The sequence below is a fragment of the Tenrec ecaudatus genome, chromosome X (genome assembly GCF_050624435.1).
Source record: "Tenrec ecaudatus isolate mTenEca1 chromosome X, mTenEca1.hap1, whole genome shotgun sequence".
NCBI classification, from domain to species: Eukaryota; Metazoa; Chordata; class Mammalia; order Afrosoricida; family Tenrecidae; genus Tenrec; species Tenrec ecaudatus.
Window position 1 is genome coordinate 150,496,187 of NC_134548.1, and position 24,831 is coordinate 150,521,017.

The following is a 24,831-nucleotide window of genomic DNA, read 5'->3' on the forward strand; positions in this document are numbered from 1 at the left end:
AGGCTTCAAAAACCAGCAACATGCTGCTGACTTCCCAATTTCTAAATTTACCCTTCTATTCTCAATTTTTCACTTAAAGTACACATGCAGTTTCCATGGGCGAAGGCTGTGGGAGTGTTTTTCCCTACAGATGACGGGCCTGGAAAACCTATGGAGGCGGGAGGCAGTTTGACTCTGTCTTCTAAGGGTGCGCTATGAGTTGGAATCAAGTAGAAGCACAGTGAGTTTGGTTTGGGATTGGAGAAGGGGCCTGAGAATGTACATTTATAACAAATTCCTTTTCTTTAGACACTTTTGCTACTGGAAGATAAATTTTCTGGAGCATGTGTTGCTCTTTACACAAAATGTCTAGCAATTGATTGGAAACTGCTAGAATTGCGTAAAGGCAGCGACACTGTAATAAAGAATAAAGAGATAAAGAACAACAGAAAGACCAGACGTACAGATGATTCAAACACCAGAGTCAGCAGACAAAGACTTTAATGCCTTCAATAACAGACTACAGAAAATAAAATAAAATGGGAAGTGGAGGGCATGGACAATAAACAGAACTGGCATCTATGAAAAATAAAATAAAATCCTGGACTTCAGTATCACAATATCTGCACAGAGATTTTGGAAGAGTGGCAGAAGGTCAGATTGGAAATGAAAGAATACATGGTTGGCATTCACTCAAACTCACTGTCATGGAGTTGATTCTGACTCATACTGACCCTGTAGGAGAGGGTAGAACTGGACCTGTGGGTTTCCAGACTGTAAATCTTTGGAGGACTAGAGAACCTCATCTCTCTCCCACGGACCATGTGGTGGTTTTGAACTGCTGACCTTGCGGTTAGCGTCCCAACAGGTAACCCACTAGACGACCAGTATCAGAAAATCAAAGCCAAAGAAGCAGCTTTTGTTCGACTCTATTTCACGCCATAAAATACCTATTACAGAGTAGAGCTGCTCCATCGAGTTTTCCTGGCTGGGATCTTTACAGAAATTGACCCCCAAGCCTTTCTTCCACAGTATCTCTGAGTTGGGCTCAAACTACCAACTTTTGGTTAATATTTGGGAGCAGTTTGCACAACCCAGGGCGCTCTCTCTCTCTCTCTCTCTCTCTCTCTCTCTCTCTCTCTCTCTCTATTTTATTCTTATATATATATATATATATATATATATATATATATATATATATATATATAAGAAACCTGAAATTTCATCAGCATAAAAACCCAAAAATTCAATTAAAAAATAAGCCCAACACTTGGGTATTTCATTGAAGGGGATATGCAAGTACATGCACAGATGGTCAATAACATTAGTCAGCAGACAAAATCAAACTAGCATACTTTCATCACATACCTATCAGAATGGCAAACTTAAGGGATTGACTCACATACATCAGATATGTGTCCGTTTGGCTAGGTTATGATTCTCAGGATCTTGGCAATTATGTAATGACTTAGTGTGGCATTTATTTAATGGTACATGTTGGCAGGTATGTCATGATGTAGTCATCCTATTACCTGGGATTAAGGTAGAGTGTATTGTGAATCTCACCCTTCTGCCTTACTTAAGACACTACCATTCACAGCATTATCAAAGTCATGTCCTTGCATGAGGCACACATTTTCATCTTAAGAAGGCAACAGAGACAGAAATCTGACTACCACCAAGAAAGAAGAACTGGTAGCAGAGTGAATCCTTTGGGCCAGAGGTCCCTGTGCTGAGGGCTTCCTAGACATAGGCAAGATTAATGCCCCAAACACACAGAGATCGCCAAAGAATTTTGGGCTTACAGATACTGAAAGGACTGGAGGCTACCCCCAGCAGAAAGAGATAAAACCTTCCCTTAGAGCTGGAGGCTCTGACCTTGAACCTCTAACCCCTTATCCTACAAGGGAATACATTTTCTTTTGTAAAAGCCATCCACTTGTGCTATTTCTGTTAGCAGCAATAGCTAACTATTACATTTTAAAATAAAAAAGGCAAACTCACTGCCAGAGTCGATGCCTACCTAGAGTGGCATAGTGGTTACATAGTGGGCTGCTAATTGCAAGGTTAGCAGTTCAAAAGCACCGGCCACTCCTCTGGAGCAATGGGGGGGGGGGAGGCTTTCTACTCTCTTAAAGAGTTACGGCCTTGGAAACTCACGGGGTGGTGGTGGTGTTAGTTCTACCCGGATCTTTAGGGACACTGTTGAGTGACTACAACATAAAACCGTAAAATCCTGTTGCTAAGTTGATGCCAACTCCTAGCCTCCCTTTATAGAGTTTCTGAAGCTGTTTAAATTTATGGACACAAAGAGCTTCATCTTTCTCCCATGGGGAGCTGCTGGATTTGAACCAGCAGTCTTGCATTTAGCATTGGTTACATTTTAGTAAATCTTACGTTAAATCTACTTTGTGGAATATTTCAATCAACTTAAGTTTAACTGAGGTTTGAGATTATTTCTAACTTATCCTTCTAATACTCCGCGTACTATCAGATCTGTTGTATCTAAAATGAGGACTTCACAATCATTATCTATCAAAATATCACTCTCATTTATAAAAATATTTATAATTTTTAAAATATTGAATACAAGGATCTGCATATAACCTCCTCCCTGGAGAACAGACAACAGAAAAGTGGGTGAAAGGAGATGTCGGTCAGTGTAAGATATGACAAAATAATAATTTAGAAATTATCAAGGTTTCATGAGGGAGGGGGGAGTGGGAAGGGAGGGGAGAAAAAGAGCTGATGCCAGGGGCTTAAGTGGAGAGCAAATGTTTTGAGAATGATGAGGACAACGAATGTACAAATGTGCTTTACATAATGGATGTATGTGTGGATTGTGATGGGTTGTAGGAGCCCCCAATGAAGTGATTAAAAAGAAAAATAAAGGGAAAAAAGGAAGACCAAAAAAGTAATAAAATAAAATAAAATATTACCTTAACTAAGGACAGTTCATTCCACTTCGTGCCAACTTGGGGAACCTTTTTTTCTACTTTGCCTGGAAGTAATACTGTGAAAAGAGAAACAGCAAGAGGGAATCTGTGACAGAAAATGATGACGAAGAAAGGCAGCCCTTGGGTTTATGACCATCGCGACAAAAGTCACACGTTTCCTCTTTGGGCCCCTTCTTCGCATTCCGTGCAAGGTTTCCAATTGTGATATGAACACAAGTCCTACATATTTTTTTACATCATTCACTTTTCAATTTATAAGAACAAATAAATGAACTAACCCATTACCTGACGAGGGGGAATGCAAAGTAAAATTTCCTTTTAGAGAGAATGGAGAGCACAAAACTCCTCAATATAAAGTTCTAAACACGTGGACATGCTTCATTTCTAAGATTTGATTCAACACTGTGTATTGGGCTGTATATGTCACGTGAAGTTTTTCTTAAAAGATTCTGGGAACAGTGCCTACATTTATACCAAAATAATACCTTTTGCAACCAAATGCCTGGCCTCTTCAACTGCAAAGTGGCACCGTCTGACTGGAATCCTGCCCCAAAGAAAACAACATAACTGAATCTTTTGCCGAAAACGTCAAGAGTACAAGGTGATAGGAATCAGAGTGCAGAGCCTTGAAGCTCGTCAACAATCCTCTAGGAAATGTGAGAGACTGGAGATCATGTTGCTGGATGCCCGCATGTGAAGGTTTACAATTTATCCCAGGTCTAAGTACAGCACACACTCCCTTTCCTTTGGGAGAACCTTTCTGTTTCAATGTATCAACCAGAAAAGAAGGGCAAAATACTGTCCTATGAATATTGGCCCTTTAGGGATAATTGAAAAGGACTTTTGATAGTGAATTAATTAAAAATCATGGCGAATTTGAAGGTCAATGGAGAATTCTATCATCAAACTTATCATGACAATACAAAACAAACAAACAAACAAAACCCTCTTAAAGGTAAGTGATCAAGAAGATGTGGCAAGGACACCAGAGCTGGGGCACGGCTTCTCCAAACAGAAGACAAAGGCAGGTTTTCTTTAAAATGCACAGGGGCATTTCAGATATAGACTGATCAAGCCGACTTAGAATGCCCAAAGCTCAAAATACATACATAAATATATAGACCACTTCATTCCTGGAATCTAAAAGATTCCCTTTAAATCCCAAACAGAAGATCGGCAATGAGGAGGAAAAAACACGAGCTTTTATGAAATTCATCCAAGGAATTACCTATTAAATATAAATTCTATGTCCGTGGGTTCAAAATTATATGTGTCCTTGGAACTTGAGTTAACTGTAAAAGTCACCTCTTCTTCATGAATCTGAAAAAAAGTCAATGTTCATAAGTTGTACTCCATTTCTTTATCATACTCAGCAGAACACATCACAAAGCCTGCACTATACAGATCTGAGGTAAAAGTTTGTATCTTAGATATCTGCAAAAATAGCCGAAAATTATAAATCATGACACCAACAGATTCTACAAACAGGAGGAAAAAGTCAATGCATGCATTCTTCCCAAAGGTTGTTGAAATTCGATTTATGAGGCCATGCTCTAGCGGAGAATCTAAAATCATGACACCAACGGATTAGACAAACGGGAGGAGTAAGTCAATGCATGCATCCTTCCCAAAGGCTTAGTTGAAATTTGATTTATGAGGCTCTGGAAATTTAAAGGTACATAAGACACAGACGGAATAAATCATTATAATACACGCTATCTGAAAGCCTGTAAATAAAGGTAATTCATTACAAGGCTTCTCATTGCGACTAGATATTCTGGGAAGACTCCAGTTAAAGCTAGATCCAATTTTTGTTTCAGAAGAGAAAACAGAAGCATTCCAAGCAAACAGTAACTAAATAACTAAATAAATAAAGAGATGGAGTGGCTATCCTGGTGACTATACAATTATCAAGTACCTTTTAAGTCAGAAACTAATACAAGACAAAAAAGGAGACAATGATGTGTTCATAAAAGTGTCCATCAATCAAGTAAACACTGTATACACACACATACATATATATGCCTAAAACATGCCCACAAAATATTAATCAAAAATTAATAGATTTGAAGGACAGAAAGATGCTTCTACAACAAAGTAGGATACTTCAATATCCTGATTTCAATGATTGACAGAAAAAAAACCAGCTGGAATAACAGAAAGGTTAGAATGAATGAACCTGAATAATATCATATTCCACCTGAATTCAACAGGTACATATAAAACTCTCCACCACCGAGAGAGCAGAATATACGGTTCTCTTAAGTGCACATGGCATATTACTTAACATAAACCATGTGCCTGTATACGAAACTATGCTCACTAAACCTAAAATAACTGAATCTACACAAAGTATCATTCCCAACCACAGTAGAATAAAAGTAGACATTGAGAACAGGAAAAACGGAAATTCCAGGTGGAGGAAATCATAGGGGGAAATGAGAATTTATTTTGAGGTGCATTTAAGGATTTCATATCTTTCTTCAATAGCCTTCACATTTATAAATGCAATGGTCAGCTCTCTGTCCTTAGTTTACTTGGCCTTTGAGTTAGGTGATCAATCCCTTTGTTCACTTGGCCTCCAGGACCCCATACTCTCCTAGCTTTTCTCTGACCCACTGGTCCCTCCATCTCAGTCTTCTTTGTTGATCTGCTAACATCAATATGCTTGATGCTTAGACTTCTCTTTTCTGTCTACACTCACTCTCGTGGCGATTTCATCCACTCTTGCTGTAAATAGCTTATGTTCACTGTTTCTCATGTATGAGCATATGCTTTTCCTTTTGCCTCTGACCAAGTCCATTTGTCTTTCCGTGGTCTGTCTCACTTGTGTTTAGATCCAATTCCATGTCTACAACTGAGCTCAGTGTTGTGTTAGTTACATAACCTGGTGTCAATTTAAGAGGATTACAAGTGAAGGGGTGGAATCTGGCCTGTCAATCAAGATATAACCAATGAGGTCTCTGAGCGGGCATGCCCTTATCCTGAGAATTCTGGGAACTCCTGTATTTCCTTTCTGAAAGCAGAAGACATTTCTCTCTCTCTGCTCATTCATTCCCTAGGAGACACTGCAGCTGACAAGACACTTGGAACTACACTAGTACCCTGAGCTGGAGAAGCACACGAACCTACCCTTATGGTGCCAGAACCCTGGACCTAGAGAAGCCATATTGGAGACCCGTGCTTTACCACTGGGATGTTTACAATGCCTCTGGTTCTACAAGACTTTCTATCCACTGGCCTGTGAACATCCTGCATTTGGCGCCATTGCATGTGTTTCCTGAGTCTGAAGAGCACTTTATAGATTACTATGGGACATACGGGCCAATCTTGGACTTATGGGCTTGGACTGGACAGGGTTGGGGCGTTTTCTTAATGTACAATTACCCTTTATATAAAACTCTCTTTTATGCACACGAGTCTTTGAATTTTTTTGTCTACTGAACCCAGACTAGCACAAATGTCTATGGAGTCAGTGTCTGTACTCAAACCACTCAGTCCACTTCAATTACTTGGACCAGAATTAATTGGATCAGGATGTATATGGGGTCAGGTTTGAGCATTATTCATCATTGGTAGCAATCTACTTTAGAATCTGACCATTTTAAAATATTTTATTTGTACAACTCTCTTATCACAATCCATACATGCATACATTGTGTCAAATATATTTGTATATCTGTTGCCATCATCATTCTCAAAATTTTGCTTTCTACTTGAGCCCTTGGTATCAGCTCCCCATTTAAGACATGTTACCTAGATAATGGATATTTTTTTCTGTTACATGTCAGTATTTAAATTTTCTTTTTTTTCTATTTGGAAGCCAAAATAAATCACACAAAAATGTGTGTGTGTGTGTGTGTATGTGTTCTGTAAAGGAAAGCTGATCTGTGAGGTTTCTTTTCTTTTCTTTTGACGAGTGAGGTTTTTGTGTTCCACGTAATTTTGTAATCTGCATTGGGGCTACAGGATGGAAACACAGTTGTTCTGTGTACTTTATGCCTAAAAGGGTTAGATGCCTCTCTCCTACTCTCACTGTGTGACTGTGGGATATTCCCTGTCCTCTGAAAAGGAGCAATACTTTTCATTAATAATTCAGGAAGAAGGTATTACAACTGTTCTCTAGACACTGATTTTTCTCCAACTTTCCTAAATTCAAACACACTGATTTATTGTTCTAACTGTGTGTGTCCTTATTTAGATATATTAGTAAAAAAGCTAAAAGTAATCCAAAAAAGAGAATGAAACAATTGTGGCATCTCTTACATGGAACATCACTCAGTATTAAAATGAATGGAATTTTTGAACTACCCAATGAGAAGGAAAAAGAAAGCAAACATCCTAGGATTCTATTTATATAACATTCTAGAAAATGAAAGTTCCTCTCCAGTGACAAAGACAGAAAAGAAAATTTGCGACCGCTTTGGCCGTGGGTGAAGAGAGGGATTTATGAAGCAGTCTAAGGAAACTAGACTGGGGTACTAGTTGTTTGTGGGGATGCTTTCTCAGGTGTACACAAATGCCAAAGTTGATTAAATTGTACATATTAAATATGAACAGTGTATTATACTTTAATTCTACTTTAATACATAAAAAGCATGAATCTGTTTTCAAGCTACCAGTATGCATAAAAATCAGTCAGAATTTTACTTTAAAGCCCTCATTTCATGACAGGAAAATACCAAGAGAACAAGATACCGTATATACTTGTGTATAAGCCGATCGTTTATTTTTCTAATTTTTTTGAGAATGGAGATTTGCCTTTTATAGAACTTTTCACTTAAAATTTTTAAAAATCATTTTATTGGGGACTCATCCAACTCTTAGCACAATCCAAACATAGATCCATTGTCTCAAGCACATTTGTACATATGTTGCCATTATCGTTTTCAATGCATTTTCTCTGTACTTGAGCCCTTGGTATCAGCTCCTCCTAATTTTCCCCTCCCTCCCTAATGAACCCTTGATAATTTATAAATTATTATTTTTTTCATGTCTTGCACTGTCCAAGGTCTCCCTTTACCCCCTTGCCTGTTGTCCATCCCCCTGGGAGGGGGTTATAGAGAGGTCATTGTCATCGGTTCCCCCTTTCTCTCCCCACCTTCCCTTTCCCCTCTTGATATGGCTACTCTCAATATTGGTTCCGAGGAGTTTGTCTTTCCTTTATTTCCTGTGTTTCCAGCTCTTAGCTGTACCATTGTACATGCTCTGGTCTAACCAGATTTGTAAGGAAGAATTAGGGTCATGATAGTGGGGCGGGGGGGGGGGAGCAGTAAAGAACCAGAGGAAAGCTGTATGTTTCGCGGGTGCTACATTGCACCGAGACTGATAAGCCGAGTTTTTAAGCACATATTTTATGCAGTTTTTGTGGTAAAATCAGGTGTCTTGGCTGATATTCGGGTTGGCTTATACACGAGTACGCAGTACCCACCTATTTTGCCCCACACTCTTGTGATTCTCAACCGAAAGAAGAATTAACACGATTTCTTACCTTTTATAACCCACAAGGCAGGAAATAGTTACCTTATCAATAAAAAATTCAAGATCCACTCACCTCATGGACAAAGCCTTTGTTCTCAATTATATTTCCACTGCAACCCCTTTTTCTTAAAATCACGGTATCACCTAGCAGGAAAAAAAGCACCACATGTAAAAGTAGTCACCTGAACATCCTGGTCCTGCACGATAATGCTTAGGAAGAGTGGCATCAGAAACAAGTATGGTTAGCTCAGCTGCTGAAATGTAAATGCGACAGGAAGAAACATGCTGAAATAATTTTAAGCGAAAGTCTAGCCGAAGAGAAGCAAAGGAAGTATTGTGAATGCAGTGTTTCCAGAGGTTAAAAATAATCGATCCTGCTATTCTACCTAATGCGTGAAACGTGACACAATTAGCAAAATACCTGGATACAAAGGAGGTCTATGATCAGGCAATCCTGGGACATCCAAAGTCAAGTGATCGTCTCTCTTTTTAAAAGCAGTGCCACGTATACTGAACTCCTTCATTTCCACTTCCCCAGAAATCTCCTCCAGCCACAGCAAAGTCGAAAATCTCTCTCCATAGTTCAACATGGTCAAACTCTGAAAACACACCACAAGGGGTCGGTGAAAGGAGAATAGCATTTCAGTCATAAACCAAGCATAGGGAGTAGACAGTATTTTGTTTTATTTAACAAAATCATTTTTATTGGGGGCTCGTACAACCCATCATAATCCACACATCCACCCACTGTCTCAGCACAGTTTTATATATGTTGCCATCGTTTTCAAAGCACTTCCTTTCTACTTGAGCCCTTGATATCAGCTCCTCATTCCCACTCCCTCCAATCATGAAACCTTGATAATTTATAAATTGTTATTATTTTTGATATCTTGCACTCTCCGATGTCTCCCTTTACCCCGTCTCTTGTCCATCCCCCTGGGAGGAGGTTATAGGTAAGTCATTGTGATCAGTTCCACCTTTCTCTCCCCATCTTCCCCTTACCCTCCTGGCTACTCTCAATATTGGTCCTGAGGAATTTATCTGTCCTGAACTTCATATGTTTCCAGCTTTTATCTGTACCCATGTACATGCTCTCTCTAGGCAGATTTGTAAGGCAGAATTAGGTTCACGATAGTGGGGGGGGGATAGACATTAAAGAGCCAGAGGAAAGCTGTATGTCTCATCGGTGCTACACTGTACCATGACTGGCCCATCTTCCCCTCACGACCCTTCTGTAAGGGGATGTCCAATAGCTTACAGATGGGCTTTGGGTCTCCAAAATACAAGTCGAGGTAGAAGACTGATTTCTGGTGGGCTGGAGCTAGGGGTAAGGATGGAGATCAGCTGAAAATGACAATCAGGAGGCTTTGGGGGGGTGCTCTAAAATGGGATTGCAATGGGAGGGCACAAGTCTGGAGAGGTTTATTAAAATTCTGAAGTACATCCTCGAAATGGATGGATTTAATGGTATGTAAATTATACCGCAACAAAACTCACATGACTTCTTAGTCTAGCTGGGAAAGACCAAGCCATTAGCACCCAAAGAACAATTAAAGTGAACATTTAGGTACAAGACATCACAGATATTGATGACGCTACCTAGTGCCTTGGCTGGAAATGAAAATAACATGCATCATATTTCAAGGTGTGATTTCACAGGCATATAAAGGACAATAAATTTCTTTTGCCATTTTGGATAACTCATTTTTCTGAAATTCACAGCTGTCCTAAAATTCATCATGATAAAGTTCTAGATCTGGGAAAGGAGACATCCCTACATTTATGGATAAAAAGCAAGAAAGGATGAAGCAGAAAGGAAGAAGCAGTCTAAAAGGAAAAGTGAAATATTCTCACACACAGTCATTGGCACTTTCCCTACCTCTGCAAGAAACGGCTGGAAAGTCAGTAGGTCCATGTTCTGCTCCACACACATCTGGAATTCTTCGGGGATGGGATAGAATGGAAGGGCATTTGCCAGTGTTCTTCTTGAATACCTTTAAGTAAGAAAGAAGTTGTTCAACACAATTATCACTTGTCCATAGTAAGTCTTTTCTGCCAGACATTTTCACTGCAATATCTATTTCACAGTTTAAAATAAAGCATGTTTACTGTTTCACCAAAGAGTAACTGGTACATACTCATGTACTATCAGTTGGTGTGAGTGGTAGCTTTGGGAAAAATATTTACAAGCACATCTTACTTGACATTTGATAACTACATAAAGATAAAAGGCTCTGGTTATGATAGAGAAGGAAAAAATCTTCAAGTCGCCTCATGGAACCATAAGTTTGAAAACAGCTCCTTAAACTGTTAACTAAGTTCTTAAGAGAATGTTTTTAATACTCATAGATGAAGATCAGAAGTTGTAGACGTGCTGTTTACATGTGCAAACAAGACCACACAGCGCAGCTTGCTCTGCTTGGACCCTATTCGCCGAGTTTTCACTTGTTGTTGTTTTGGTTTGTTTGTTTTTAATCTGTCTGCATCTTCCTAGGGCAGGTTTATAATGGTAAACACAAGATTCTGGACCATGCCTCGAAAAGACCATGGAAGGAATGTGTAACATGGCTAAAGCACCACTAGCTACTACGTCCAAGTCTATTACATCAATGGAACTTACAGGGGAAATTTTTAGGAATAGAGGATGGAAAAGGCAAATTTAAAATGATCAGAGGGAGCTCTGAGAAACACCATTTCCAAGATAAAAAGGAATGCTACTCTTTCCTACTTATTCCCTTCATGCTCTCCCTCCTAGTTTTTCTCAGACTGGGAATGAGGGTTTCTCAATTTCCACACATCATAAATTGTCCTCTTCAGCTTGGTTTAGGAATGGAGAGGGACTTGAAATGGCTATCAAGGGTCAGTGGGGAGATTAGCTTCTTCCATTGCAACGTTGAATATGAAAATGGGATCAGGAATCAGTGGGGCAAACACTAGACCCATCACTTAATAACACTGCAAAGGTTTACTTCAACTTTCTGAACAGGCTTACCTGAAAAATGCGGTAAAATGCACAAGACATCAACTACGTTTGGAAGTCTTTTACAGAACATTCACTCACACAACATACAGGATGCATATATGCAAAGCAGTGGGTGCAATATGAATAAGCAAAGGTGAACAAGGAGCGCTACCCTCCACACCCTTGGCTCAATGTTGTAATCCCTGGCACTACTGTGTTGCTCTTTAAAAAACAAACCACCCGATTTTTTTCATGAATCATGTGACATCTTGCAATGCACATGGCTAACTCTGAGTCTCGTAAGAAAGAAGGATGTTCAATAAATATTGAGTTCAATAAAAAAAACTCAATGAATACGTCTTTGGAGGGAGCAAAGAGAGAGACAGGGCTGTCTGGAGCAGGGGGGTTGAAAGATCAGGGTCTAGTCAGGGCAGTAGCATGAGTAGACTGCAATCATGGCTGGATCACTGAAGTCCAGAACCTTGACTTTTCCGCAACCGTGTGGGTTCCTCTGACAAACCAGAATCAGGTGCTTGGGTTCCCAAAGTGTTTGGGCAGGAAGGGGGTCTCTGTGTACATGTGGACTTGTATAGCCTCTCTCCCTCTCAAACCAAAAGACCAAACTCCCTGCCAATGAGTCAATTCCATCTCACAGTCACCATCTAGGACAGGGTAGAACAGCGCCTGTGGGGTTCAAAAACTGTATTTCTTTATAGGTGTAGACTGTCTCATTTTTCTCCTTCCAGGTGATTGGTGGGTTACAATCGCTAACCTTGGGGTTAGTACCTTAGTGTGGTGCCCAGTACTCCACCAGGCCTCCCTCTCTGTTTCTAGGAATGCCAAGTAAAAATCCAGAAGTTACCCAATGTGAGTGTATCCAATACACAGGTATACTCACACTAAATGAGATACAGTCTTCAGGTAGCCTCATTCCCCCACAGGTCGGGCTTTGTTCTCCAATATTGACACCAAACTTAAGGGGGGGGTACCATAAAAGCTTACTTTTCTTTTTATTGGGTAAATTTATTTATTTCACTCTCATATAAAATGGGTAATATACTTTTAAATAACCTTCAAGCGACTATAAGTGACCACTACGTCTGTTCACTAAGAACGAAGCTGCTTTGCTTCTTAGGTACGCAACATTTAATGAGTTCCTGCTTGTGCCAAACACTGTATAAGACGGGATACAAACATGTATGCGAGACCTTTCTTCCCTTAGCAGAGGCTTTGACTGTAGGGTATCAGATACATCTAGAGCTATTCAATGCCAACACTTGTTCAAATCTCACAGTGTGGTGTGACAGGTAGAGCCCCAGGCCCGTTCTAATCTCAGGTGGCTCACACTGCTGGAACAACTGACTGTCAAGACTATCTTAATCTATATTGGTAATGCTCAGATTCCGGGAATGGGGTACATGGCATACATGGACACATCATGATTTATATGCCAATATACAGCAGGGAAAATGGGAACAATAACGGAGAGAAAATCACTACCAACCCCACGTCCCCAACTCCCTAGACCTGGGATGAGTAATAATAAACAGGTACAGGCAGAGAGCCAGTGCCCTCCATGGGACAAATGTTGATTATATGCCAGTTTCTTACTAACAAAAAATAGCTAAGCAACAGAGCACAAATGATTACCCTCGTTGCTAGTTTATTGTTATAGTACCTCCTCTGGCTGTTCTCAAATACAAGCGATTGGTAGAGCCCTACTTGTTGGGGGCTTCCAGAAGTTTCCCAAAAATTTGGTTCTTCAGAATCTATGAGCAACTCCTCGTCACGTACAACTTTGACTTCAATGTACCGTCCAATTACGAAATCATCGCAATAAAACAAAAGGAGATCTTTGTAGTCGCCAGCACAACTTGGAAAATCAAAGGAATAAAAATTTATTTTTAATGACAAATTGAATCAATCCAGTAGAATTTCACTTATAAGCAAAGAAGATAATTCAAGTAATTTATAGATATCACAAGCAACAATTCATCATTTGTTTTACAGGAGGACAAAAGGATTTTCTCAAGTAAGCAATGAATGTCTCTCCATGATAACACTTGGAACTTAATAATAATGGTTTCAGTACCTCCCCCCCAAGTCTAGGTCACAATTTTGCAGCATGGTACACAAATATGCACAATGGCTGACTACGCTGTGCCATTCTTATTGCTTCTACTTTGACTATGAACACGCTGTATATACAATCATATACTTTTCCGTTTCACTTATCTCAAGACATATGTTTTCACGTTGGCATAACTATTTTAAAAAATATCTTTTACATAATGTGCAAATCCACAAGAATCAGGCATCTTATCTTTTTATACTCATCCCAAGTTCTATTGGAACTGTCGGTTCACCAGTCTGCCTTCCCTCCTTGCCTAAAAGCGCCTTGAAAACAAGACCAATGTCCTAAACCTCCGTGTCTCAGGATCTGGCTTTTCATGGATAGACTTGTGGGACACATGACACTAGTTTGCTCTGCTGCACTGTTAGATCTCTGGTTGGAATCTTGTTCCAAATAGCTTATCTTCAGGCTCCCCTCCCTTTCACACTGTGTTAACTCATTCATGTCTCTCAATCACATCTTCTATGCATAGTATCAGTGAGTAAGTGCAACAGCACACTACGCCTGTGATCAAGAACCCACCGCACCATGACATAAACTATGGACCTTTACAAGGCATTGCTCAATCCCAAAGGAGGGCACCAATGTCCCTGTCTCCCATCGTATGCTTCTCTAATCACAGCCTTTATCACATTGCTCCTTAAGGAATTGCTTATCTGTCTCTGGTCTAAATGGTTGGATGACTGGGTGGCTGAATGGCTGGAAGGCTGGCTAGGATGGGAAAAGGATCTCAAAATGAGTCCATCATCAATGAACCACAAGACACATAGCGAAGGGGGAGAAGCTGGGTAGAGAGAAGAATAATTTCAAGAGAAGAAGGGATAAAAGAGATGTGGGAATGTATGTCTGTCTTTGTAAAGTAGGAAAACAAATCTGCTGTGGAGAATGAAGTGAACAGTGGTTTGGAAACATTCTGACCTTACAGTGCTGCAAGTGGGTAAAATTAATACTGGCAAAACACATAAAGGATGATCTATACCACATAATTTTACCACATCACAGTAGTCTGTGAATTATTTTCATCGTATATAGCCTGAAAGTATCACAGATGAAATATAAATATACATTATATATATATATATATCCCCAAAGTAAACTCACTCAAAACTCCTGTAGTCACATACCTTGCATCGCAGGTAACCGAAATGCAGGTTCTTCCACCTGCAGGGAGTAGTCCATAAGCACTCAGGTCAACCTCTACTATCTGAACCCTAGGTACGTTTAGTTTTTGTCTAGTTTCTCCATGCAAGGTACGTCCATCTAATTCAAAAAATTTACATCCATTATTAGCCTAAATATTTTCAACACTGGAATCCGACCCCCCCACCCCGACATGTACTCAGCTATAAAGACTAGCACCATCTAGAGCATTATCTGGTCACTTAGTTTAAAATACCAATGGAAGTAGGAAAAAATGGGGGGGGACTACCAAAAATTCTGTCAAGTTAGAGAGGGAAAAGAAACAATGACAATATGACAATAGCCTGGATTGTGCCTTCACAGCCCTTCCCCAAATTACAATCAGACTTATGAAACTTTAAAAATAAGTAGCAGTAACTCTTGGTATGGGTCAAGGTGAAGCTATCTAAGTCTCCCCTGAAAAAAGGAGGAAATGCAAGCCGGAATATTCAGCTGTTCTAAAATAGGACAAACCACGAAGAACTATAGTAGCTCAGTGTGATCTGGTCCACTGTTGCACCACCCACCACTGAAGCAATGTACACTAAAGATATTCCATTTAAGAAAACCAACTAAGGAAGGCTTACATCAGTGTCTAGGGCTCCAACCACAGCTCAGTTTTAGATTTCATGTTCATGCTTTCCATGCATACTTGGAAAGGGTTCTCTGTTGTTCCCCCCAAACTGCTACCCGTAGCCTGAGGGGCCATTCTTCCTCTGTCACCATGTGGTTCGTAACCATTTCCCTTAGAAAAGTTCTTCTCTTACCAGAACCAGGAGGAGCATGAGATGCCACTGCGTGGCTTTGGTCTTCCTCAGGATTTTGCAATGTGAATTGTTTACTTTTGTCCCAGCCAACAAGTCGGCACTTGATTAAGGTCTGTGGATCATTTCCTTTATTGCTGAAAAATAGGATGCAATCATGAACTTAATATCTCGAATGCAAAGGTAATCAGTTCCCATAAACAGGGATATAAAGCCTAGCCCTCTAAGGAATAAGTAGCAATTTGAAAAACTTTGATGAGGAGAGAGGAAAGGGCACATTTGGGACAAAAAAATTGAAAGGATTTCCATAAATGGAAAAATACATGGGCAAGGTAAACTTATTTGTGTAGAAATCTTTATGGCTTAAAATATCCTTAAAGCAGTTCCACTTGAAGTTTTTTTAGTGTCAAACTTACTCAACCCAGATCTTAATAGTTCTACTTTCTCCTTCTTTTAGGTTTCCAAAATGTGTCATGCTTGAAACTTCCAGATTGCCTTTATTTTCCAGTATAATGGATCCAGTTTTATTCACACACGTGACGGCCCTAGAAGAGTCTCTGGATAAAGCAATAGAACAAATTGTTATGATTTTCATAAAGGCACTCCTATGTATATGCTATTTCCCTTCCTTAGATTTCCACTTTTTTTCTGAACCTTTAAAACCAAGGGACATGTGATAAATGGCTACAAGATTTGGATTTAAGAAACAAAAAGGATCGTACAATCACAAATATTTAGACACAATTTTAAATCTTATGAAAATGTCCACAAGTTATCCGAAGGAACAAAAATAACAACAAGAGACGAAAAAGAAGTTTACATCTCAAAAGAGTTGCTAACGCAAGTCTATAACCTGGTTGAATGTTTCACTGAAAAGAGATTAATAACATTTTCCATGAGATCAGATAATCTCCAATTCTCAGGAGAAATGCAATAGCGCATTTTTGGTGCATTGGGTTAAGCACAGCACTGTTAAGCTCAAGGTTGGTGGTTCGAATCTACCAAGAGCTTCCATGGGAGAAAGGTGAGGCTGTTTGCTTTCATAAAATTTTGCACACTCATCAACTGTATTGTGCAGTTTTACTCTGTTCTATAGGATCACTATGAGTCAGAATCAACTCATACTCAGAATGTTTGAGTTTGGAGAAGTTTATTTATGACTGATTTATAGGCTGAATCCTGGTGGCATAGTGGTTACACAGTGGGCTCTCCAGTCCAGAGGGGGATGAAGAGGTGGAAAGCCAAGAGGGAAGAGGTAAAATACAAAAGCAATTTTAATCTTTCTATATACTAGGCTTCATTAGAAAGGTGAGTTTGGATGCTTAAAAATATGTAAGCCACTAAGTTGAGTTTTTCTCACAAGAAAATGGGACGATTTTGTCTTCCACTCGGACGTTATTGTTCACCTTATGTTATAGACATTAGTGTTCTGAAAAGAATTGATCATATCAATCAGCGCAGAAAAGGCCTTTGATAAAATTCAACAACAATTCTTGATGAAAATGCTTAATAGGAAAAGAAGAGAAATTCTTCAACATAATAAAGGCTGCATATGCAAGACGGATAACCAGTTTCTCCCTTAATGGAAAGAAATTCAAAACATTCCCGACTTAAATGGGAACCAGGCAAAGTTGCCCTTCATCACCACTCTTATTTAATATTGTCCTAGAAGTCTTCACCAGAGTTATAAGACATCAAATTCATCCACAATGGCACGGGAGAAAGAGAACTCTCCTTATTTGCAAATTATATACACCTATATAGAGAAACCCCAAAGAGTACATTTTAAAAGTTGCTGGAACTAATTTAAAGATTTCACAAAATCTGTTGGATTCTTGTGTATTAAAAATGGCACCAAAGAGGAAATTAAAAGAGCAATACCATTTGAAATAACTACTCAAAAGATAAAATAGCTAGGAATAGATATTAGTAAACCTTTCTCGTGAATAAATCCAGGGAAAGAAAAGACACAAAGAAAACCGTTAAATACTTCTACAAGAAATAAACAGAGACTTACACAAATGGGAAGAATATCTTATGTCTTCGATAGGAAGACTTAATATCACTATTACCCAAAGCACTCAATAAATCTCATGCAATTGCAATCCAAATCCTAGCAGGTTTTTCAAAGATATGGACATAGTATTCACCATCTTTATATGGGAATGAAAGACAGCAGGATGAATAAAACACTATGAAAAACAAAAAATCAAGTAGGAGGCCGTTCTCTCCCAGACTTAGAAACCTGTTTTACGGCCAATGTAATCAAAACCATGACACTAGGTACTGGTACGAAAATTGACATGAAGGCCAACTGATTACAACAGAGACACCAAACAGACAACCAAGCAGCTACAGCCACCTGATCTTTGATACAGGGCTAAATCACCTAAGGTGTTTTAGAGATAATCTTTGCACTAAGTGATCTGGAGAAATTGGATATCTACCTGTGAAAGAATGAAGCAGGACCCATTCTTCACAGCATGTAAAAAATGAGCTCAAGATGGTTAAAGCTCTAGAACCATAATGATCACAAATGAAAAAATTGGTAAACACTTAAGGGCCCTAACACAAAGCATATATACAATGCCTTCAAAGTATTAAAGAAAACGACACCGAATGAAAACAACCCACCCTACAGAAGTCAAAATAGAGGCCTGTGTCCTTCTAACAACACAACATTCATATACATCAAAAGAGTAAAGAGTGAACACATAGATTGGGACAAAATATCCGGCAATGATTTGTCAGACAAAGGGTTAACTGGTTAACTCAGAACATCTATCAAAAACTACAAATACGAATAAGAAAAACACAAATAATCCAATAAAATGTACACAAGACACGAGTAAACAATTTACTAAAGATAATATCGACACAGCCAATCCTATGAAGAAATAGTCAGCTTCATAAGCCATAAGAGAAAGACAAAGAATACAACAGTGCGATGCTACCTCTCACCAATTGTCCTTGCAAAATTCAAGAAAACTGGAAAATAAACACTGGAGAAGATGTGAAATGATTGGAAAGCTCATACATTGCTGGTGGAATTGCAGTAATTGTACAACCATTGTGGAAATCTGCATGGCACTTCCTTAAAAAATGCTAACGCAAATACTTTATGATCCTGCAATCTCTCTGCTCTGCGTATTCCCTAAAAAAATAACGAACAAAATATGAAAAGAGATATGCACACTCAGGTTTCTTGAAGTAATTTTTATAATAGCAAAATGATGGAAACACTCAAAAGACCCTCTGTAGAGGAATGGATCAACAAACCCAGGTACATACTCACAGTGGACTATTATGCATCCTTTCCCAAACAATGGTGAGCCTGTCAAACACCTAGTGACAGGAACAGAATCAGAGGACATTATGCTCAGCAAAGTTAGTAAATCCCATAAAGATAAATACTTTCAAAAAACGTATTTCATGGTATTCTGATTATAAATGCTGTTGACATCAATGGATCAGAGCTTTAAAGATGACGATGACATCAGAGGCAGGGAAGAAGTTGGAAGGACAATATGGTCGGGAGAGAGAAAAGGGTGGGAAAAGGAGAGCAATAGAGCAACAATAAAGAAACACATACAAGGAGACTTTAATGGGAGGAAAATCACTGTCGCTGAGACGGGCTAGGCACCACATACGTTTTTCTTCCTATGTATTGTCCACAAAACCAGGGAAAGATTTAAAACTTAAAATACATTTTAAAAAGAAAAATAAAATTATTTTTAAAAGAGAGAGAAAAGGGTCACAGCCTTTAAAACAAACAAACAGATTTCTTACCCATCTGACCTAGACATTAATCTGAGGGGCTATAAAAGGTGGAAAAGTGAAAGCAAAAATGACAAGTTCTTTTTAGACACATAAGCTACTTTCAAAAACGACAACAAAGTGGGCACACTCCGTGAACAGACACTTCACCAAAGAAGATATTCAGGTGACCAACAAACAGCCTGAGGAAATGCTCACAATCAGCCATGAGAAGGATGCAAATCAAGACAACAATGAGATTTCATCTCACCCAGCATTAACAGCAAAGTTGAAACAAATGAAAACAAAAAACCAACCCTGCTGGCTAGGGTGTGAAGAGGCTGGAATGTCCATACCCTGCCGAGTGGACTGTGGAATGGTGCTAATGTGGTAAACAGGATGGTACTTCCGTTAACAGGTAGAAATAAAAATGCCATCTGACCTAGCAATTCCTCTACTTGGTACATATCCTAGAGAAATGAGCTGCGACAAGATTAGGTGTGTGGACACCCATTTTCATTGCAAGGAGTCCTGGTGCCAGAGCGGGTTACAAGTTAGGCTGTTGGCCACAAAGCCATCAGTTCGAAACCACTAGCCTATCTGTGGGAGAAAGAGGAGGGTTTCTACTCCTGTAAAGAAGTGCAGCTGCAGAAACCTACAGGGGCAGCGCAACTCTGTCCTATGTGGGGCCGCTCTGAGTCAGAATTGACTGGATGCCAGTGGAGCTTTGGTTTGCTAGTCATTGCTGCACTACTCCCAATAGTAAAGAGCTGGAATCCACCCAAATCCCCACCTGTTAAACGATGGACAAACTGTGGAACCTTTCCACAATGGAATTCTGTGCAGCCTTCAAGGATAAGGATGAATCTGTGAAACATCTCATAGCAGGAATGTGCCTACAGGACATTATGCTTAGTAAAATAAGTCAATCACAAGAGGAAACACATTGAATGAGTCCACTACAAAGCCAAGAAGACGTTTGCACAATAAAACAAACAAACAAACAAACACCCTTTGGTGCTTTCTATGGGTGGGAAAGAAAGTTACTGGTCACAGTTAACTTGGATCAAGGGAAGGCAATATACACTAAGAAGGAAGTCAGCAAAAATGGAGGAGGCAGGGATGACACTGGTAGGAGAGCAAGAGATAAAAGCAGCAGAGTGAAGTACTGGGAAGTATGCGGTACAGCAGTAACGATGATCCATGTATGGATGGTGATGCAAGGCATTTGACGTATTTAAGCAAGGCTCGTCATTGCTTAGGGGAAATGCTGCACATGGAATAACAGTTTTTTCTTCTACTGAATACCTTTCCACTAGGGTCAGAGCCAGTGCTCTCCAACCATAGCATGACTTCATGTTCTTCACCATCACGACACTGACGACATCGGATTGTTGAGGCATGTATCCATCGGCAATTTCCAGAGAATCCAATGTGAAAAAGATATTATCATCTATGACTCCACTTCTTCCACAGCATCTAGTGATACAGGCCTGTAGACAGAATACATGACAATGGTTATGTAAAAGCATACACCGTTCCTGTGGCTCTAACCTGTCCATCACCCCTCAGCAGAGGTCTCTATTGTGACTGCCATGTTGGCAACACCAGGGGGGCTTTGTAATAAGACCCATGCCCAGACCAGACCCCACCTCAGCCCAATTACATCAGAATCTCTGGGAATGGATCACAGATGAGACACTCTGCCCTACATAGTCCACAAAATGCTAGGAGAGTCGACAGTTCCAGGGGAGAGGGGGAGAGGGGGAGATGTGGTGGTATATTGATGCTCATTTCCCCCTCCTTCCTCGGTCACATTCCCAGCTCATTCCTCCAGCTTCAGCTTTGTGCAAACTGGTTTCCAACTCCCTCTCCCTTCTCTAAGTCAAACCCACATCTTCCTAGCAAGCCCAAATCTGACGATCCACTTCATTTGGTCTTTCCCCACAACTCTCTGACATATAAATTGTGTTTTGCTACCTTTGTTCTCAGAACAGTCCAGTACTTCTCAATGAAATTATACAATTTAGTATTTAATTTTATTTGCTTTCTATTGTTTTAGCTACTTGCTTCCTCTCAGCAGTACAGCTTTGTTCATAAGAAATTAAGCTCATCTTTGGCAAAGAATTGGTTGTCTCCTCTTTTTCTCAAGTCCCCTAGTATATTCAGTAGAATTATTGGAAACTATTTCTAGTGGAAAGTTTTGCAGAAACAAATGACAAGTGTGACACGCCACTGAATTACCTTATCCAGATGTCTGCAGATCATGGGCCTCACTGAGCGTAAGTTCACATTCAATGTCATTGGTTGCAGAGAAAAATCAGCTTCGACCCAGTCACCATAATAAGGTTTAAAACCTGAGTCATGGGGAAAACAAAATTAGTTTCAATTAAAAAAATATTTTATTGTAAATCTGGTGAAGGTTTAAAAAGCAAAGTGCCTTTCTATTCAATAATTCATGTACATTCCGTTTCATGTGACTGATTGCTATCCTGACAGTGTAGCGTCACTGCTCTCTTGCTGTGTGTCCCATCTCCATTTATCCCTGTCTCCTAACCCTGCTGAACTGTCCTTGGGTAAATGCTGCCCTTTTGATCTCAAATGGTTGATTATGCTAACAAGTGCACATTTCACTAGTGTTACTGTTCCCCTTAGAGACCTATTACATGGCTCAAAATAATATGGTAAACTTCTTGTGACTTGTAGAACATATATTATGCCAAACTACATTTCCCACTTTTAGTGCATTTTCCACAGAGGAGTTAGAAGGGGGGAGGCTGTAAAACCATGTGAATCTGAAAGAAAATGGGATGACCACACGCCAACATCCCAGTACCAGAGACCCCTTGGAACATATGTGACCCATTAATTGTACCACTATCTATCATGAAAACACTAAACTGCTGCCAACTATAAGGATTTTGACACATGGCATCTCTTAACAGGGTTTGTGAGGCTGTAATTTTGATAAGAGCAGATATCCATGTCACCTCTCATGGAGAAAAACAAAGCAACAAAACACCATGAATGGAAGGAGGGCTTGAGAGAAACCCTGTGTAAAATGGTAAGCTGTCTTGTGAGAGTGCGTTACTCTGCTTTGTACCGAAACTGCATGGTAGCTTATCAAATTCAAGTAGCTTAAGCAAATGATCACTTTAGGTATGAAGAAGAACTCATACCTTCCAATTTCAAATGTAATTCAACAATGGCTATGCTCCTATGGTAAAATATAAGGCTATTTCCACACCTAATTTGAAGCGTTAACATATTTCTAAGGCAAACATCTTTGTACACGTGTAACCATGTTACGTTACATTAGAAATCCAATACTTACAGGAAAGAAAAAAGATATTAATGACTGCATTCCACACATGTACACACAACACATGATAGTATATATATATATATATATATATATATATTGTTTTTAGTTACATATTTAACTTACAGGATGAATTCCAGAAGTATTGTTTTATATACCTTGTTTTCAACTCTACAGACTCACATGTCAAACACAGAAGTACCACAAACTGAAGGCAAGTACATTGCAGGAGTTATTCTATTATTAAGATTCTCTAAGAAAATGAAGCATGAATTAAGTTGGCCCTTTGAAATAAATACACACATAAATCATACCTTTACAAACAATCTTTGGAGAAAAGTAAGTTGTCTTGTTAATATAGCCACCACCTTTCCTCAGATCGGTAACATGACCAAGTAAAATTTTGATACGATTTTGTGAGGGTCTTTGAGTATCAGGAAAAGCTTCCACCTGTAAGGCAGGGAAACAGTTACCTCAAACATAGTGAGTGTTCAAAAGTGGGAAATGAAATGCTTAAATCATCATTGTTCAAGAATTATTTTAAGTAACAATTTTCAATAATCATATATATTATTTCAGGTGAAAAGACATTCTAGATATGAGACCATGGTAAAAATGCTGCCTGAGATTCTTGTTATTAGACACATCTAAATTTTTAAAAATTGTGTACCCTCTACGTTTAGTGCACTGAGAGTATTAAGATTAAAAAAAATGAAAGCATACTGTCCCCGCCCTTAAGGAATTCACTAGTAACTGGGGATAAAAAATAAAAATACTTCATCCAAAGCAAACTTTGATAATTGTCATAAAAACACATTGCAAGCTGGTTCCTGGGAATTCTCTAGCAGGAGAGAATTTCAGATCGGAAAGGAGAGCCTCATAGAGCACGCGGAATTTGACATTAGCTGTGAATAAGACTCTACTTGGGAAATGGGGATGAGGTGGGAGACAGGGAAGAGAAACACTCACACGTACACACACACACACACGTTAGAAAAATAGGAATAAAAGCCATAGGATTAAAGATTGGAGTACTGGAAGAACAGAAGCATGATATAAAGTTGGAAAAATAAAGTGAATGTGGAGGGGAAGGGCTTTTAGAAGCAAGGAGAGACAGGGTGACCGGTGTGGGATTATACACTGAAAGATATCTAGATCTGACAGATGACATGGGCATTTACCTTTGCTGCAAATGACCATCAATGTCATGGAGTATACGTGGGGTAAAGTTTAGAAAACTTCTCAGATATAACCAACTGCTTTAAGGGAGTGAATTGCTGGGCATAGGGGCCCAGGACCACAGTTTCTGGGGACATCAAGGTCTACTGGCATAACATCATCCACAAAGGCAACATTTCGCATACTACTTTGGTGATTGGTGAGTGGGGTCTCAAAAGCTTATGAGTCAGTATCTAAGGTGCCAATATTGGTCTCACCCTGTGTGGAGGAAAGCAGAATAATAAATATCAAAGACACATGGAAACAACTAGTCCAACAGACAATGAACCATGTGCACATCAGTCTCCACAACCTTGAAACCAGAAGAAATAGTGTCCAGCTACCACAACCAAATGAGTTTAAAAGGATCATCGACAAGCTCCTGGGACAGAGATCAAAGGTGGAATGTAACTGAAAACCATAACACAAAACCAGGGTAAGTGGTTTCAGATAGACTGGTGAAATCTCCAAGATTATAGCCCTTAGTCATCCTTCACATCTGGACATGAACTCACCCTTGTGGCTCAATTGTCAGCCAAGCAACAGAGATGTCTAAAATGGGAATAATGTTACTAGGGAGGAATGTATACCTTAGAAGAAAAGGACAACATTGACCCAAGCACAAAGTTCAGAAGGCAAATAAAGAAGAATGAAAACAGGAAACGCAGGGAAGAGGAATAAATAGTACAGTGAGCAGAGTGCAATGAGTAAGATGAAACAAGATGTGTATGAATTGTTGAATGCAAAATTGATGATCTGCTCGGTAAACCTTCACCCAAATCACAATAGAAAATGAGAAAGGTAAAACAAACATACAAAAAAACCAAGTCAAAGTAGGGTTTAAATCTATCTCTAATATGGAGGTATCATAAAGCCTGTTCACTGGCAATGGGCTAATGTAAAATGTTTGTTTCATTTCATTACACAAATAATACATGTTTATAATGAAAAGTTAAGAAATACTGTCTAATAGAGCTAACATAAGAAAAGGCTTTATTCGAGTAATCTAGGAGTCTACCAGAAGAGCTCAAGGTAGAAACTGAAAAGTACTGTGCCTGAGGAATAAAAGTTAGGATGGA

The 24,831-nt window shown here is 39.3% G+C and overlaps 1 protein-coding gene across 1 annotated transcript in view; it reads right to left on the reverse strand.

The window, feature by feature from the left end:
- The window catches only part of LOC142433784 (RNA helicase Mov10l1-like), a 78,795-nt gene that overhangs the window by 38,408 nt on the left and 15,556 nt on the right, over positions 1–24,831 (reverse strand). Inside the window, exons 3-10 of the mRNA XM_075538475.1 lie at positions 22,849–22,984; positions 21,457–21,569; positions 20,521–20,705; positions 15,873–16,013; positions 13,058–13,252; positions 10,297–10,411; positions 8,839–9,016; positions 8,491–8,561 (exon numbers count right to left, since the gene is read on the reverse strand). Coding sequence (XP_075394590.1) covers positions 8,491–8,561; positions 8,839–9,016; positions 10,297–10,411; positions 13,058–13,252; positions 15,873–16,013; positions 20,521–20,705; positions 21,457–21,569; positions 22,849–22,984 — 1,134 coding nt within the window. The remainder of the gene's footprint in view (positions 1–8,490; positions 8,562–8,838; positions 9,017–10,296; positions 10,412–13,057; positions 13,253–15,872; positions 16,014–20,520; positions 20,706–21,456; positions 21,570–22,848; positions 22,985–24,831) is intronic.